Source organism: Balaenoptera musculus, chromosome 5 (assembly GCF_009873245.2).
Source record: "Balaenoptera musculus isolate JJ_BM4_2016_0621 chromosome 5, mBalMus1.pri.v3, whole genome shotgun sequence".
Lineage (NCBI taxonomy): Eukaryota > Metazoa > Chordata > Mammalia > Artiodactyla > Balaenopteridae > Balaenoptera > Balaenoptera musculus.
This window is the reverse complement of record NC_045789.1, coordinates 14,006,725-14,024,316: the sequence shown is the minus strand read 5'-3', so window position 1 is coordinate 14,024,316 and position 17,592 is coordinate 14,006,725. Positions and strand designations below refer to the sequence as shown.

Below are 17,592 nucleotides of genomic sequence, written 5' to 3'. Positions count from 1 at the left end.
CTGTACAACCCTGTACAAAGGTATCACTACCCTCCTTGTAGAGAGGACAATCTGAGGTTTGGAGAAAGTGAGTAGCTTGCCAAAGGTTATAGGTGAACAAATTGTGGAGTTGGCCATGCCCACCATACTGTACTTGCTACATCTGACAAACTTTTGCTTTTATGGTTTCTGTATTATCTCTTTCTCTTAATTACTTACCCAGCAATTATTCATAGCTCCATTTTTTTTTTCTTTTGGCATGTATGTGGTTTTAAATTCTTACTCTTATTTTTCTGACTTCTGATCTGACCCTAAGCAATACGCATACTGGGGAAGTAGTTAGGAGGAAGAGATTAACAGACATGATGGTGCATGTATATGTGTATGAATGAGCATAGAAGGCATTATAGGCAATTCTAAGAATTTGAATAATCCTCACATTGAATAAGGTGGAAAACCATTGGAGGGTTTTAGCGAGAGGGTGATATGATCTGACTGACATTTTAAAATAATCACTTTCACCGCTCTATTGAAAACGATTACAGAAGGAAAAAGCTGTAGACTGGTGGGTAGTTAAGAGGCCATGGAAGTAGTCCTAAGGAGATGAAATAGTGATTTGCACCAGTGGTTAGTAGTGAAGTAGTAAGCAGTGATCATATTTAGGATATATTTCAAATTTATAGCCAGAAAAAATTGTTGATGCACAATGTATGACGTATAACAGAGAAAAAAGAAGTCAAGGGTAACTCAAAGGTCTTGGACTGAGTAACTTGAAGATTAGAGTTGCCATAAACTGTGACGCGGTGGTGGTGAAATCAGGAATTCAGTTTTGAATACGTTACATTTGAGGTGCCCTTTAGGCATCTAAGAAGAAATGCTGAGTAGTAGCAAGAACTGTAAGTCTGCAATTCAGATGAGACATCTGGGCTGAAGAAACAAATTAAAAGTTGTCTACTTTAGATGACAATTAAATCCTTGACACTGGATGAGTTCATCAGAAGTTGAAGTGTAGATACTAAGAAAAGTGTTGGATATGTGTTGGATCTCTCTCTCTCCTCCTTCCTACTTACCTTTTAGAGAACAAGAACTCTGTGTTCTACATTTTATGTATTCCCTACAATGCCAGCTATACATTAGGCCCCAATAAATGCTTGTTGAATGTCGAGTGGGAAGCAAGCTACAAGTTATTCATAAATTGCAGTGGTTCAGGCATTATCCTGCAGCATTAAAAGGGATTTAAAAATAATAGCATTTCTACAATTCCCAAGAGGAATGTTACCATCTTCAAAGAAAAGGGCCATCAGAAAGAGTTTTTCAGTCATGTAGAGAGACTTTTTTTAACTTTCTGAAAAGCCAACTTCAGGCTGCTTGTGAACAGAGCATATGGAAGCAATCGCTGCCTGAAATGCCCAAACTGTAAATCCACATTTCAGTAAAATGCACACCAAGGATAATGACCAAAATCGAGTGAATTTTTATTTTCATTACAGTAAACTTTTCAATCATTCTAGAATTCACTTAAGACTGCTATTAAAGATGTTTTCAGAGCTCTGCAGGGGGGAAAATGTAAGTTCTCTGTAAATGAGAAAGAACTAGCTCCCAGAAACAGTCTGTCTCTATGAGAAGTGAATCTGTAAAGGCTGTTCTAGCAATTCTGTGCGGCATTAAGTGAAATATAAAATGAGTAAGAGATACATTAGATGTCCTCACACATGCATCTGGAGCCTCTGCAGTCACCTCCTCCCTTGATACAGTTGAGTCGTGTGAGGTGCTCGGGTGTTTGCTCGTTGTTTTTTTTAAAATTTATTTATTTAATTTATTTATTTTTGGCTGCGTTGGGTCTTCTTGCTGCGCGCAGGTTTTCTCTAGTTGCTGAGAGCGGGGGCTACTCTTTGTTGCGGTGCGTGGGCTTCTCATTGTGGTGGCTTCTCTTGTTGCCGAGCACGGTCTCTAGGCACACGGGCTTCAGTAGTTGTGGCACGGGGGCTCAGTAGTTGTGGCACATGGGCTCTAGAGCACAGGCTCAGTAGTTGTGGCGCACGGGCTTAGCTGCTCCGCGGCATGTGGGATCTTCCTGGACCAGGGCTCGAACCCGTGTCCCCTGCAATGGCAGGCGGATTCTTAACCACTGCGCCATCAGGGAAGCCCTGCTTGTTTTTTAATCAGGGAAATCTTTACTTATTTTAAAGCCTGTCACTATAAAATTATACAAATTTATACAAATTACAAAGAGAAAACTCAGAATCTTTAAGACTTAAAACAATTAAAATCTGAAGTATCCAAATGGCAGTCAAGAGTAAACACAGAAATACCCTTCAAGACATGGCTCTACTTTCTATATCAGAGTGAAACATTCATTCTGATATTAGTATGTGAATTTAAAACAAATTCCTCAAATGGGGTTGGTACATTCATGTGAGTGACTGTCTAAAGATTCCAAATATGGCTTCAATGTTGTGTAAAGGATGTTTTCTATTTCTCTTCAATATTGAAGTTAAACTTCTTATTTAATAAAGTTCTCAACTTTGCAAAAACACAGGGAAAGAAGGAGTGCATTCTCTATCACATCAACTACCTTCCTAGACCATTTAAATTATTATCCTCTTTCATTTGTGGTATATTTCTCTATGTTTATAATTTCCAGACTAACATAGCCCATTATTTTGTGGAATAAACATCCTAAATAAAAATGACCAATCAATCAAACAATTCCCTAAGATTATGTCCATAGAATCATATAGAATCTCATGGTTGAAATGCTCTTTAAAAGTTACTTAGATGGTCTCACCCAAATCTGCACTCTCTTTTATGCCTGGAAGTTGTCTTCCTCTTTAATTTTATCCCCAAACCATGACCGGAGATAGATGAAAATCTAGGTAATAGATGGCATTTCAATAGCCAACAGTGGATTTCAGGATTTATATATCCTCAAGTTATGAGATTTTCTCATCATAGCACCAGTCTTTATATCACCTTGGCTTTGATTGATGCAGTAGTCTCTTAATTTATATCCCATAGCCCACCAAATCTTTTTGATTCTATACATATTTTACTGGATTTCTGTTTGCCCTAGCCTATAAGTTTCTTTAAACCTTAAAGCCATTCCTGGACAGCATCATTCCCTTTGGCAAATATTCACGCACTGTTCTTCAGCTTTGATTCAAGACTTATTATTCACCACTTATCTGTGCTTGCCATCTATTAGACCAAGTACTTAATGATTCAAGTCCTTTATCTGATTGAATTGCTCCTTACTGTTTGCAATGTCTGCCAATTAAATATCACCTGCAAATTTAGAAAATTGTTTCTACAACCATTCGCTAAGTCATTTGCATCTACATAATTTATTTCCTTTCACAGATCTCTTTTTATCCTTCTCCTTCATTAGTGTTAAAATCTTTCCTTATCAACAACAAATATTTTGGGTCATTTTTTTCTCTTCTTCTTACATACACACAGTTTGTGTTACTTCCCACATCTGTGATCCAGCTCCGTCCTGTATGTATATCCAGTGGATTATTTTTGAACACTCACTATTCAGACATACAAACATGCATTCTTAGGACCACATGTACTTTTTCAACTTCTTGCCTGACTACAGCTGACATACTCTGGGATATTCAATCAGTCCATTAATACTTGTTCAATCTAATTTAAAGAATTAAAGTCTCAGTGTCTAATTTAAAGTCTCTATGAGGGCTTCTTTTCCCTTTACACATTTTATTGATTCCCTTTGCAAAACTACCTTTTCGTTTCACAAGGCTTGTTAGCATTTATCACTGGGCAGGTGTGTGTGGGGAGGAATTCTTTGGTGAGTGAAGTTTCATTGGTGGATACAGATATTTTCAAGGCTGGTTTGCAGTCATGGAAAGATATAATGGAAATATATATGGGTTTTTGTGTGTGTAACTGTGGGGCATACTTGATGATCTTCAGGCATCCAACTGAGGACCCTTTTCATCCACAAGCGTGGCTCCTCATACATTGCCTTCTCCTGATCCAGGGGGTGGCTTGTTCAAGAGGCAACTTCTGGCCTTTGTCCTAGCTAACCATCTCTGCCTTCTCTAGGCCAAAGGAATCATCCCAACCCTGACTTCTTAAAAAATTGAGATGAGAATGGTGTTAACCATTGTGTCTCCCGCAACTTGTTCTTGTAACACAGATACATCCAACTCTACAGGCCTATCTTTATGCCTGATGCCTTCTGGACTGGCCCTGTCACTCCTCTCCAGTGCGGATGGGAAAGAGGTCAGCTCACCACCTTCTCAGGTCCTCTAAACCCTCCTCCCAAGTGAGCTCTCTCTGACCTCTAGCGTTTTCTGTCTTTCTTAGAAGCAAAAGTAATAACACCAGTTCTCCTTCTCCAGGCTCACGTGCCATTTTGTGCATGATCTTCATGTTAATTCAGTACTCCCAATTTAGTTTTTATAATGGAGGTGAGAAGAATACCTATATTTCTTTTTCTTTCTTTCTTTTTTTTTTAGGACAAACAGGATAATTTTATTCCCATTTTTCCTTAAAATAAAGATACAGTAGAAGTTTCACAGTTCAGTATGATTAGACATGATTTGCAATTTTAACATTTTTTTAAACAAATGACAACAGAAACCAAAAAACTAGTAAAAATCATAAAACTACTAGAGCAAAGAGAAACTACCTTTCTGATCAAAACAGGTACCACAGCTCTAAACTTCCTTAGAAAGCGTTCTAAGATTTCTAAGCTAAACTTTCTCAGAAAGGGGTTTGTGGAAAGCCTTTAATCTCAAGTATTTAAACTATTCCTGTACCCACTAAATGCTTTCATCAACTTGTTAATCAAATGCTTCCTAAATTTACGAACCAGTGATCAAGCGGCCTGAAACAAGTCTTGATCCTATTTTTCCAGCTATAAATTATTAATATTTCAAGAAAACAAAATATTTTCTAAGCACGTAAGTTTTCTAAAAACTTCAATTACCTTTTCTGGCTCAGTACCTGACTGAAATGTTCAAATGTTCATATTGCACACAAAAAAATTTGAGCAGCATACTATATGAGTGTGAGAAGCTGATGAAAAATAAGACTGAGGAAAATCCCCAAGTTGTGTCCCATTTAACATGATTGAATATATAGTTTCTGTATCTTTAATTAATATAAGTAAAAAGTAATCTTTAGAACAGCACAGAAATGCAAATGCATCAGAGTTTTACAAAATATATTCAACCCCCTTATATGTGCAACAATCTTTTAGTTTTGGAGCTGCCATACAAGGGAGCTAGTTTCTTCTCCTTTATATATGAAAGCCGAAGTCATGTGTACAAAGTTATTTATATGAGAAGAATAAAGATCCACATTCCTTTTCTTTGTCCTTGACAAATATTTATGGAATGTTGGAAATGATGAAAAAACAATTCCAATGTTATGAAGTCCAAAGACTTGGAATGAAAAAATTTGTAGAGGCACATTGCGCTACACGGAATGACAATCACCTTCTAGAAAGAGGAATACCTATATTTCTTAAACTTTTTTTTTTTTTAGCTCTAGACATCATCCACATGGGTTCCAGGTGCATTTACTAATTGTTTCTAGACAATTCCATTTGGATGTTCTTCGGCCATCCTAAAATTAAAATGTCTAGAGCCAAGCTCTGTATCTCTGTCGCCCTTTTCTAATCTGTTCTCCTTCTATTTTCCCTGTCTCTGCCATGAGTGTCCATCTGCTTGTGTTCCTCTGCTAAATTTCTCACCAAATCTCAACATGTCCTTTCTCTTCTCCTCCAACTTACCAAGTTCTAGTCATTTTTTCTTGGAATATTGATTGCTTCCTCAAAATCAGTTTTTGGGGCTAATCTCCTATTGCTGTTAAGTTTAGACACCCTTTTTTCCTCTCTGGATTGTTGAAAAAGACATTTGTCTTTTCCCTTCTTCACTCCAATGCATCCTTGGCCTTACCTCAGTTATCTTTCTTAAACATAAATTAAATCCCACTTTTCTCTTATGTAAAAACTTTTTATAATTTTCACTGGCTAAATGATAAAGTCCAAACTCTTCAGCATGGCAAGCATGCTTTTATAATTATCCCTACTGTTGCTTCTCACACTCCTACTCATCTTCAAGACCTAGCTCAAATTTCTCCTCTTATGTGAAATCTTTTCAACTCCTCAGGCACAGGCTGTCACTCCACCCCTTGGTTGCCAAGGCACCCTGCATGCATTACCCTATGGCATTGATCACACTGTGCTTTAATGATTTATTTGCACATTTGTCTTCCTTGTACACTGTGAGATCTTTGAAGGCAGGAATGATGTCTTCCATTCCTTTGTATCTGTGATGCTAGGCACAGTGCCCAGAACATACCATGCATTCAAAAACACATGGGGAATGAAAGGATGAATATAGGGCATTCTGCCTGGCATACAAAATAAAGTAAACACAACCTCAGCCCTCTGGTTCCAAAAGAGGTACTATGGAAAGAAAAGGGGAGAGGTCAGTCTCTCTCTCTCTCTCCATATATATATACTTTTTCCCCCGCAAAGGGTCATTTGAAAAGTGAAACAGATATACCCAGAAGACAGAATTATCAAAAAATGGGAATAGTTTGACAGCCTTATGGGACAAAGGATGAGTTTAGCTGGTGTTGAAAATATAGAAAGATGAAGTGAGTGAGGCCAGCCAAAGCAGACTGAAGCTGAATGCGATCTATATGGAGTATGACAAAATGTAGGGATTGAGACATAAACTTCAGAAAATAATGGATGTCTTTCTAAGGAGCTTTAATTTTTTAAAAAAAGAAGAACAGGTTTTTGAGATAAAAAGTGAGATTTTTTGAGAAGTTTAAAGATGCAAATGTTTTTTGTCACTCCCCCAATCCTTCTCTATGTAATCTTATTTTTTTATCCTCGATTCATATTCAGCCAAACTCCATCTGAACCTTCTTGGAATTTGCAGGTCTTAAAACCTGCGTTGAACTGTTTCTGAGTATTATTTTCCTCACTGTCTGTAATTTGGTTTATTGAAATGCTTTTAAGACCAAACTTACACTAGAACTCTGTTCCTCTCTGTTAACTGGTCAAGGGGGATAAGCACTTGGACTCTGGATCCACACTGCCTGGGTTTGAGTCACGAATTCTCCACAACTTGGCTAAGTGACCATGGGCAAGTTACTTTAGCTCCCTAACTCTGTTTCATCATACACAGTATTGGGATAATAGTACTACCTACCTCATAGGGTTGTGTGAGTGCTTTGGCAATAGTAAGCTCTACATAAGTGTTAATATTTATTATTTGGTCCATTTCAAACTATGTTTTTTTTCATTCCCTATGGTACCTTTCTTGTCACTGCTGTCAAGTATATTGCTGACTGAAATATGTGCTTCTAATTCCAATGATATTCTATTTTTTATTATAAAACACAGCATATAAAATAATTCCAAGTAATATAACACAAAGTTTCAGCTCTTTCCTTATAAAAGCACTAAACATTCATATTTCATTTACTTACTTTATTTTTTTACTTTATTAATTGCCCTACTCCACTACACTAGATTTCCTTTTAGATTTCTATTATCTATCAGTTTCTTCTTTTCTTCTTTTGAAAGTCTAGTTCATATCTTCTATAGCTTTACCTATGGGGATCTTAGTATTTTCTTATGGATTTTATACTTCTTCATGTAGGTGAAGCAGTGAAGCAGTGAGGTTAACAATGCATCATAATTTTGCAAATATTTTCCAGCCTATCATTTGTAATTTAATTTAGTTATTATTGTTTTTGATTTATTGATGATTTAAAATTTTGTATACATGCAACTATTGATAGTTTCCATGTAACTTATTCCATTATTTTTAAGCCTCTGATACTTCCCATGTTCCCTCTCTGACTCTTTTTAATGGGTTTTTCCATAATCATCGTGACAAATACGCTAGAAAACATTCTTTTAATTTTGGTTTCCCCTTAGGAAGGCAGACAGTCTTGTTAATTTTAGAAGTCTTATGCCATGTATAGAGGTACTCAATGGCAAGATTTACTGCTATTTTAAATATACTTAGATTCATGAAAAATGTCTACACTAGTCAAATATATATAACAATAATAAGCTCACTTTTCTGAAACTCTGTCATAACATTATTATGCCATTTCAATAGTGTTATTTTGCTTTACAGGGGTAAATGATCCTGATAAAATGTTAATGATGATTCTTGTTGGATAATCTAAATTACTTTATGATATTTTACTGCATTACTATTTGTATACTTGAATTGGCATTTTAAGTTGCTGAAAATTAGAGCATACATCTCTATTAGTAATAGAATACAGTGACTGCCCTTTCCTTCTGAAAATGTTATCTTCCTGTTGCTTTCATTTTTTTAATTTAATTTTTATTTTATATTGGGGTATAGTTGATTTACAATGTTGTGTTAGTTTCAGTGGACAGCAAAGTGATTCAGTTATACATATACATATATCGATTCTTCTTCAGATTCTTTTCCCATATAGGTTATTATATAATATTGACTAGAGTTCCCTGTGCTATACAGAAGGTCCTTGTTGATTATTTATTTTATATATAGTAGTGTGTATATGTTAATCCCAACCTCCTAATTTAATCCTCCCCCCCACCTCTCCTCTTTGGTAAGTTTGTTTTCTTTTCTTTTTTTTAAATTAATTTTTATTGGAGTATAGTTGCCTTACAATGTTGTGTTAGTTTCTACTGTACAGCAAAAGTCCCCCCCTTTTGGATTTCCTTCCCATTTAGGTTACCACAGTGCATTAAGTAAGAGTTCCCTGTGCTATAGAGCATGTTCTCATTAGTTACGTTCTCTCAGTTTTCTTCCCCTCTCTCTACCTGCTCCAACAAACTCTTATGTAAGCTTCTCCACTTTTACCTGCTTAAGAAGTATTTCTTAAAGCCTAGTCAGAATGGCTAATTATCTTCGTGAAGAAAATAAAATCTAGTTGCAATAAATAGCTTTATATTTTTTCCAGCTAAAAAATCATACATTTGTCAGTCAGCTTCTTTAAGCCTGAATTTTTGCTATGTAAAAGGACCCTGCTGAACTTTACATTATCATACAATAATGATATGCTCTTACATGCAAATAAAAACAAACTGTTTATGAAGAACAACATACAATTGCTTGTGTGTGGTTTTTATGCAATTAATTCTTAAAGTGTTTTAAAAAAATTATAGTTGGAAGTGATCTTCCCACTAACAAACTTGTATTCCTCATTTCATAGGTGAGGAAGCAAATCTCAAAAATTTAACTAACTGGAGCAAGCACACAACCAAATTAAAAACAGCACCAACATTAGACTAATTATAATGCTTGTTACTTTTAACTTGCATTTAGTAAGTGAAGTTTGTTAGCGTGATAATTCTTTTTTTTTTTTTTAACATCTTTATCGGAGTATAATTGCTTTACAAGGGTGTGCTAGTTTCTGCTTTATAACAAAGTGAATCAGTTATACATATACATATGTTCCCATATCTCTTCCCTCTTGCATCTCCCTCCCTCCCACCCTCCCTATCCCACCCCTCTAGGTTTGCGTGATAATTCTTAAGGATTTTTATCTACTATATCTATAGAATAAACTTGCATAATGCCTTTTCCTTTTGTTTATCTTTATTTTAATATAATTGCTTATTTGGGCTCAGTTCAGGCAGGACCCCTCAGAAATACAAAGACAGAACGCTTGTTTTGTGGTTTAATAATAAAGGAATATAAGATAAATAGTCATAGTTTTTATAAGAGAGATGAGGATTGATGATTCCTGTTTGCCTATTAAAATATTTCTATTAACCTTTTGCAAAAAAAATTCCATATGTAATAGGTTTATTAAATAAACTGACATTAGTAAAGTTTTAAAGGATATGAAAAACAGCTTTATTATTTTTCCTACCACTGTCTTCAAAACCTCTTATTTTTTTTTCTCTTCTACATCTCTTAGAAACAACTTAGATCCTTTGGCTTTCTGAATACTTTTCAGTATTCCAGAAGTAATTCCAGTTCTGGCAATGGTGGAATAATTTTTTATTGGGTTAACCCAACAAAGAGTAACAGTTGTAAATTCTGGATGAAATTTTTAAAAAACACACATTGAACAGATTGCATATCAGCTGAAAGCAGGCATAAACTGAAGAGTACTCAACCCTTTAAAGATGGTAACTGCTTTGGGTGAGATCTACTCTTATATGGCTCATTCATTGAGGACCCACCTCAGTGAGGCAACAACAGGTAGCTAGGGCTCAAGCAGAAAGTCAGAGTCTTATTAGCTTAATGCATCAGAGGATGGTGTTTGAGGCAGCCAGACTGTTCAGAAATCAAAAGAGGACTCACATAAAGGAGGGAGCCACAGAGAAATAAGCCCAAAAATCTATGTATAAACTTCCCTCAAATCCTTGGCTGACTCCAAACCAATACATGCATAAGAATGATTCTAGCTACCTAGAATAAAAAAGTTACCAAATGAACTTAACAAAAATTGGAGATGGCAAAGAAAGAATCAATAACCTGAAAACAGATCATGATAAATTATCCAATCTAAAGATCAGAGAGTAAAATATTATGATGAAATAAACAAGACCTCAGTGACTTAGAGACAACATTAATAAGGTCTAACTTGAATGTTTTCTGAGCCTCAAGTACAGAGGAGAAAGAGAAGAGGGTGGAAAAAATATTTGTATAAATAATTGTCAAGATTTATTAAACTTAGTGAAACATATCCCAGAAGCTCAGTGAACCCCTAACAGAGATAAATACAAAGAAAATCATAGCTAAACATCAAAACATCAAAAATGAAAAGAGAATTAAAAAACGACCACCCCTACACTATAAAAAAGGAGCAAAAGTACAAATGATGGCTAACTTCTCATCAGAAACAATATTTGGCGAAAGACAATAGAATGGCATATTTAAAGTCATGAACATTAAAAATAACTTTATGTATGGTAATGAATGTTAACTAGACTTATTGTGGCAATCATTTTGCAATACATACATATATCAAATCATTATGTTGTATGCCTGAAACTAATATAATGTTATGTATCAATTATACTGTGAAATAATAATAAAAACATTTATTATTGTGTGAAAAATTGTTGAATGATAATTTTATTTTGATTTTTGAAATAAAAAGTTGCTCTTGCTTTAAAATCACCAGCCTTGATTTTAGGAATAATAATATTTCGTCTTCAATTTTCTTCTTAGATAATAAAAAAGTATGAGGAAAAATATATTTTGATTATAAGTGACTGTGTTCTGAGACTCTCAGTGTTCTTGTCAAACATAAATCAGAATCAGCAGTGCCACTTGAAAACACTAAGACAAAAAGTATCTAGCAAAAATAAACCTGTCAACTCAGAGTTTGTTATTTGCTAATAATATTATTAAAACTGAGGATAAACAAAGAAATTTTAAGGTAAACTAAAGTTGAGAGTACACGCCACTTGTAGGACTGGACTTCAAGACATTGTAAAGGAAGTTCTTCAGGCTGAACTAAATGATACCAGCCAGAAGCTCAGATATGTAGAAAGGAATAAAAAAACCACAGAAATAGTAAATAGATAAATAGTTAAATATCAGAAACTGTCTTTTTCCCCCCTCTGTATACCTTTGAAAGTCAACTGATTGTTTAAATCAAAAACTATGACATTTTACTTTGGAGTTCATAAATATAAATACATGACCATAATAACACAAAGGCTATAGTACGTATAAATGGAATTATATTGCTGTATGTTTACGTTTTTTAATGTGATGTGGTATGATATTAATCTACATAGAATGTGATAAGTTAAGAATGCACATTACTAACTCTAGACTAACCATAGACAAACAAAAATACAGAGAAATACAGCTAAAAAGCTAAGAGGGAAATAATATCAAACACTAAAAAAATTCAATTAACCCAAAGGAAGGCAAGAAAAGAAGGAACAGAGGGAAACAATAAGATACACAGAAATCAAATAGTAAATTATAGACCTAAACATGACTATTCAACAACTCAGCAGGAAGACATGATGATTAAAAGTGTGTATGCTCCTAATAACAGAGCTTCCAAAAAATGAAGCAAAGACTGACAGAAATGGAGATAAAGTAATAGAGAAGTTTAAATACTTCTCTGAGAATTGCAAGAACAAGGAGAAAAATACAAGTAAGAATAGATTTATCTTATTTAGATACCAAAACTAAATGATCAGTTCCTAAGTGGTCAGGATCTTATTTGTTTAGTGTTTGAAATTACATTTTTAAAAGAACACAATGACATGAACTGTGTTTGGAAAAGGCATTGTGACTTCATCATGTACCATATCCTGACAAAACATCTGGAGTATAACTTTGGCAAAGGTAAATACCTGCAGTAAATACTTTTCTCTTATAGGAAATATTTTAAAACTTAGCTTTATATTGTAATCAGTTTTTCTTTTTTTTTTAAACTTTGGGTTTATTTATTTATTTATTTATGGCTGTGTTGGGTCTTCGTTTCTGTGCGAGGGCTTCCTCTAGTTGCGGCAAGCGGGGGCCACTCCTCATCGCGGTGCGCGGGCCTCTCACTATCGCGGCCTCTCTTGTTGCGGAGCACAGGCTCCAGACGCGCAGGCTCAGTAATTGTGGCTCGCGGGCCCAGTTGCTCCGCGGCATGTGGGATCTTCCCAGACCAGGGCTCGAACCCGTGTCCCCTGCATTGGCAGGCAGATTCTCAACCACTGCGCCACCAGGGAAGCCCTCATCAGTTTTTCTTTCCACAAGGTTCATGAAATAGCATTGGTGAGATTTGATTCAACACCGCCACCTAATGCTTTGCCTTACACTTATTTTGTATGAAATTAGTTGCCAAGGGTTATAGTCAACCTTTAGATATGTGATAAACAAACAAACAAACAAATAAATGCTTACCTTAAACACTAGTTCTCCCACCAAGCCATTCCATGTCCCATCTTCTTGTGGGCTTCCATACTTGTGATCCGGTGCAACATAAATTTCATAGTTAAAACCCAGGTAGTTAGATAAGGCATCCAAAACATCAATGGAGAAGCCTTGGTATTTCTTTGGCTTACCCAGGACATTTTCAGAGACCATTACAAAAGGTTCTTCCTACATGGAAATAAGAGAAATCCTTGATGTCAATCGATATTGCTCCCTTAAAGCAAAGATTAATTCTTCAAAGAGTTTTGCTTACAAACAGTCTAAAAATTGGTTTTGCACTGTGAGAGAATAACTTAGAAATATAACTTATGTGTTATTAATGCATCACTTTATCAAACAATGTTTAATCACCCAGTTTCTTGTCAGCTCTCATTTAATTATTACCATATCAAAAATTAGATGAAAGTGATTATAAAACTTCAGGAACCATGAATTCATGTTTCTTGCCATCTCAGGACCAACCTAAGATTCATCAATAATAAAATCATATTTAGGAGACCATGAATTTGTTTCTCTCCTCAGGCAGTTATTGTTTATTTATGTCAAAATATGTAAAATAATATTTTAATAGATATAATCTACATAGAATTTTTTGAAAAGATCAAAAAATTCTAAGAACATATAATTTAGCTAAAATTTATAACATCACATTTACTGGGAGTTATTTGCTAAGTAATTTTGAAACTTGGATATAAACACACATTTCATTGCAAAAGTAATTTCTTTACTACTGTTATGAGAAATTCACTTACTTTTTGGGTAATTTGTGTAATTTAGTAAATTCAGCAAATTGGTTTCAATTTCCACCTCTTTCATCTTTTTGCATTGTTGCCCTCTTACAGTTAACAAATAGTCCCCTTTCACTTTTTAGAACACCTGGTGTTAAGAGCGGTAAATTGATTTGACACATGCTGGTAGACTACAGAAAATTAGATAATCTATTTCTTAATTTCCTAAACTTGTTCAGGAATCTTTCAACAACAGTAATATTTACAGATAACCATCCATAGTGTGTATATCCACCCAGCCCTGTGGGCAGGTTAAAATCTATCCTGGGTCTAAGCCAGAATACCCAAGGATTTTATCCTTGGATCATTTTTCCTTAGGGACTCACAAAATAGCCTTCATTGAGTGGTAAAATAATACTTTGTTTTTGGCTCTTACTCAAAGACACTAAGTAAACGCCTTATAAAATCACTGCATCTATTATAGGAATATTGTCCACCATAACATTCAGTTTTCCCATAAAAATTACCATGAGATAAATTTTTAAATTATTCAGAGCCAAGAGAGCTTCATTTTGCGTCAGTAATGCCTTTTTTAAAATAATGAAAATGTGAATAATTATTTAGCTATCCCCTTTCACTTTGGATACCCAGGAGATCATGATGCTCATCTATAACTATGTTGATATTGTGTTATTTGTAATTTTTAAAAAATCTTACTTTTCTAAACTACTGGTACTATTTAAAAAAAATTGGTCTTGTTTAACCATTTATATCTTATCTTAAAGTAAAATAAATCAGTAAACAAATAGTTAGATGAAGGCTGTGACTGCTGTTTGTTCCCCTCTGTCATTAATTATATGTATCTACTTTCATTTTAGCACTACTGAGAATAAAGACAATCCACAGTCTCCCTTTAGGCAAGATGAGACCATGTGACCAATTCTGACAAATGTGATGTAGGCAGGGTGCTTTGTGCAACTGTTCTTCTGTCCTTTCTACTTATGAACACATATTGGCTGGAAGCTCTGGTAAGTATCTTAGATCACACATAATAGAAAAATAAGACGAAGAAGTCTATGTCCTTGGAACTTGAAATGCTACAGAAGACTGACTGACTTTCTAGGGTTCTAGAATATAAGAAAAATTTTAAATTTCAATTTCTTGTTGTTAAGCTCCTGATTTTTTTCCCCTGTTTTAGCAGTATTTGATGCTAATGAATAATGACAGATTGATATATCAATAGATGAGAGGTTTTGAGAATGAATGAAAATTTCTAACAATTCTGACTTTAATCTAAATGATATCAAATGAATGAAAAGTAAACATTCAACAAATCCGTTAATACAATGTATAAAATACAGAACATCTTCTTGATTCCAAATATAAACTTCCCACTAATATGGCAAAATTTGCTTCTGTCCATTTGGTTGTCTGGACAAAACACAGACCTAGCTAATGACTATGCATTGCACAAATACTCTAATGAAAATATTAGATTCAGAATGGGTTAAAGAAATTCCAAAATAAAGATCATATTCAGAGAGCATGTAAATAAGATCAGGAAATTCTAGAATTAATTGGGCATTGATTGCTTATATTATGTTAAACATGTTGGCAACAGACAGCATGTAATTATTTCCTTACACACATTTCATTCATTTCTATATTTTGAACATCTATCCACTGACAAACCAATGGAAAGATGCTTCATGAAAAATCTTATTATTTGACTGGTTCCTCTACCAATAATTTTGGACCATATGTATTCTTTATTTATCCATGGTCTTTAAAATCTAACAAATCTCTTAGGTACAGAAGCAACTTAATCACCAGGATATGGAAAACCACTCTTTAAGGTGACACAAAAAATTAAGAAGACTAATTAATTATAATGCAGAACTAACTACTCTATGTGGCAAAAATAATATCCAAATGTATGCCTTCATATGAAATAGTGATTCTTTTTCCTTTTATCAGATTTGATTTGATTATCTTTAGAACAATTGTTTAATATGTTAGATTATGTTATATTTGTTTAATATGCTGAATTTCCCCCTAGAAATGACTTTTTAATTCCAACTTTATAAGTAAATCCCTAGGCAAATGGATCCCTTTCAGAAGTTTGTTGTCAAAATCTGCTTCTAGCAACATCAGCTACAAATGATTAAAGTTACAGAATAAAAATGGTTATATTAAAGGTTGTTTTAAAGACTGTTGATGAATTATTGATGAACATGCTTTTTAAATTGTACATCCTAAATAAACTTTTATTACATCTTATCACTTCTCTTCTAGATCAATGTTTTTAAGCTTTGTTTTTAAGCTCTATTACACATTTGGATCACTATGCATAAATCCTACCTCAGACCACTTGTGTTTTATGAGGACAATCAGCCAATATACTGGACAGGTAAACATAGGAACAGAAATTAGACTGAAGCTCTGGGACCTATAATAGAAAAGATACTTGTTCCTTCTCTACGGCAATACTGAGCTTGGTTTAATCACTTTTATTAATGCACCTATTTCCAAAATTTATTCATTCATTGACTTATCCATTTAACATGCATTAAGCAGTCAATGCATCAAATTACTACACTCAATATAGTGAGAGATATGGTAAAAAGTCATGGACACCACTTTCAAAATAATCATAACCAGGTATTGGAAAATCTATGTACTCAAAAAATATAAAGCAAAACTCAAGCAACCTGCAGCATAATTGGTACAAACAGAATATAAGAGAAATAGAAAGGAAACTGTAAAAAAAGGAAAATCACCATTTTGGGGGTTACAAGCCATGTACTATTTTAACAGATAAGAAAAACTAGAAACAAAAGTTTCAACTCAAAGTCACACAATAAGTTACAGAGAGGAAGGCATCATCATAACTCAACTTACTTCAATATTATCTTTTTGGACCTCAAAATTTTCAATGTATGGATTAAAATCTAAGATGTTATAATTTGTTTCATATTTTAATGAAGTTTAAGGTGGTGTGAGACTGATAGACTCCAGATTCCTGACAGGAAGGAAAAATAAAAAACCCACAATCCTCTAGGAAGTAAGTATTTTCATTTTAGGTCTTACATTATCCCTTCAAACAATTGGTTGATTACAATGTCCACAGCAAAAGTCAAAGATATCATGTAACAGGAAGTTATATTTCATATATAGAACCAGCAGAAATAATATGTAACAGAAACAGATCTTTCAAGAACTCAGTTACTAAAATTTTCAGATGCATACTATAAAAATTATGTTTATTATTTTTAAGGAAATAAGGGGAAAACTTTTTGGCAGAAAATTGGAAACTAAAGGAAGTATCATTGTAGAATTTGAAAAGAACTAAACAGAAATGTAAGAATTAGAAAAGACAATGTCCAAAGTTAATAACTATCTGACAAAGTTTATCAGCAGATTAGAAACAGATGAAGAGAGAATTAGTGACCTGTTATAGGTCAGAACTAATACCCAGTGTACGAAGGAATAAACAAATAGAAAATCCAAAAAGAAGGGGTAAGAGATGGGAAGCAGAAAGAAATGTAGTATGATAATACAAATACTGTTAAGGATATGAGGAAATAGGAGCTATCATGACTTTTGCTGGATGTTTAAATTTGCACAACCACTTTGCAAAACATTTTACATATCTAGTAGAGATTGAAAATCCTTATATGCAGTTAATTTTGCCTGGTTTTGAGATTTACATACACATTTATCTAGTATGAAGATATGGATAGCTATGTCCTAGCAATTTCACCCCTTGGGTATGAACACTAGAGAATCTTGGGCACCAAAATATATGCCCAGGAATGTTTATAGCAGCATTGTCTGTAATAGCCCAAATCTGGAAATAATCTAAAAATCCAAATGTCTGTCAACATGGAAAAGTAAATATATTGTGGTATATTGATGTAATGCAATACTAAACAGCTTAAAATTGAAGAAAGTAGAGCGATACACAGTAACACAAATGA

The 17,592-nt window shown here is 34.1% G+C and overlaps 1 protein-coding gene across 1 annotated transcript in view; it reads right to left on the bottom strand.

Moving 5' to 3' along the window:
- Positions 1–17,592, bottom strand: part of GRID2 (glutamate ionotropic receptor delta type subunit 2) — a 1,394,429-nt gene that overhangs the window by 308,613 nt on the left and 1,068,224 nt on the right. The window contains exon 10 of the mRNA XM_036853844.1: positions 12,855–13,052. Coding sequence (XP_036709739.1) covers positions 12,855–13,052 — 198 coding nt within the window. The remainder of the gene's footprint in view (positions 1–12,854; positions 13,053–17,592) is intronic.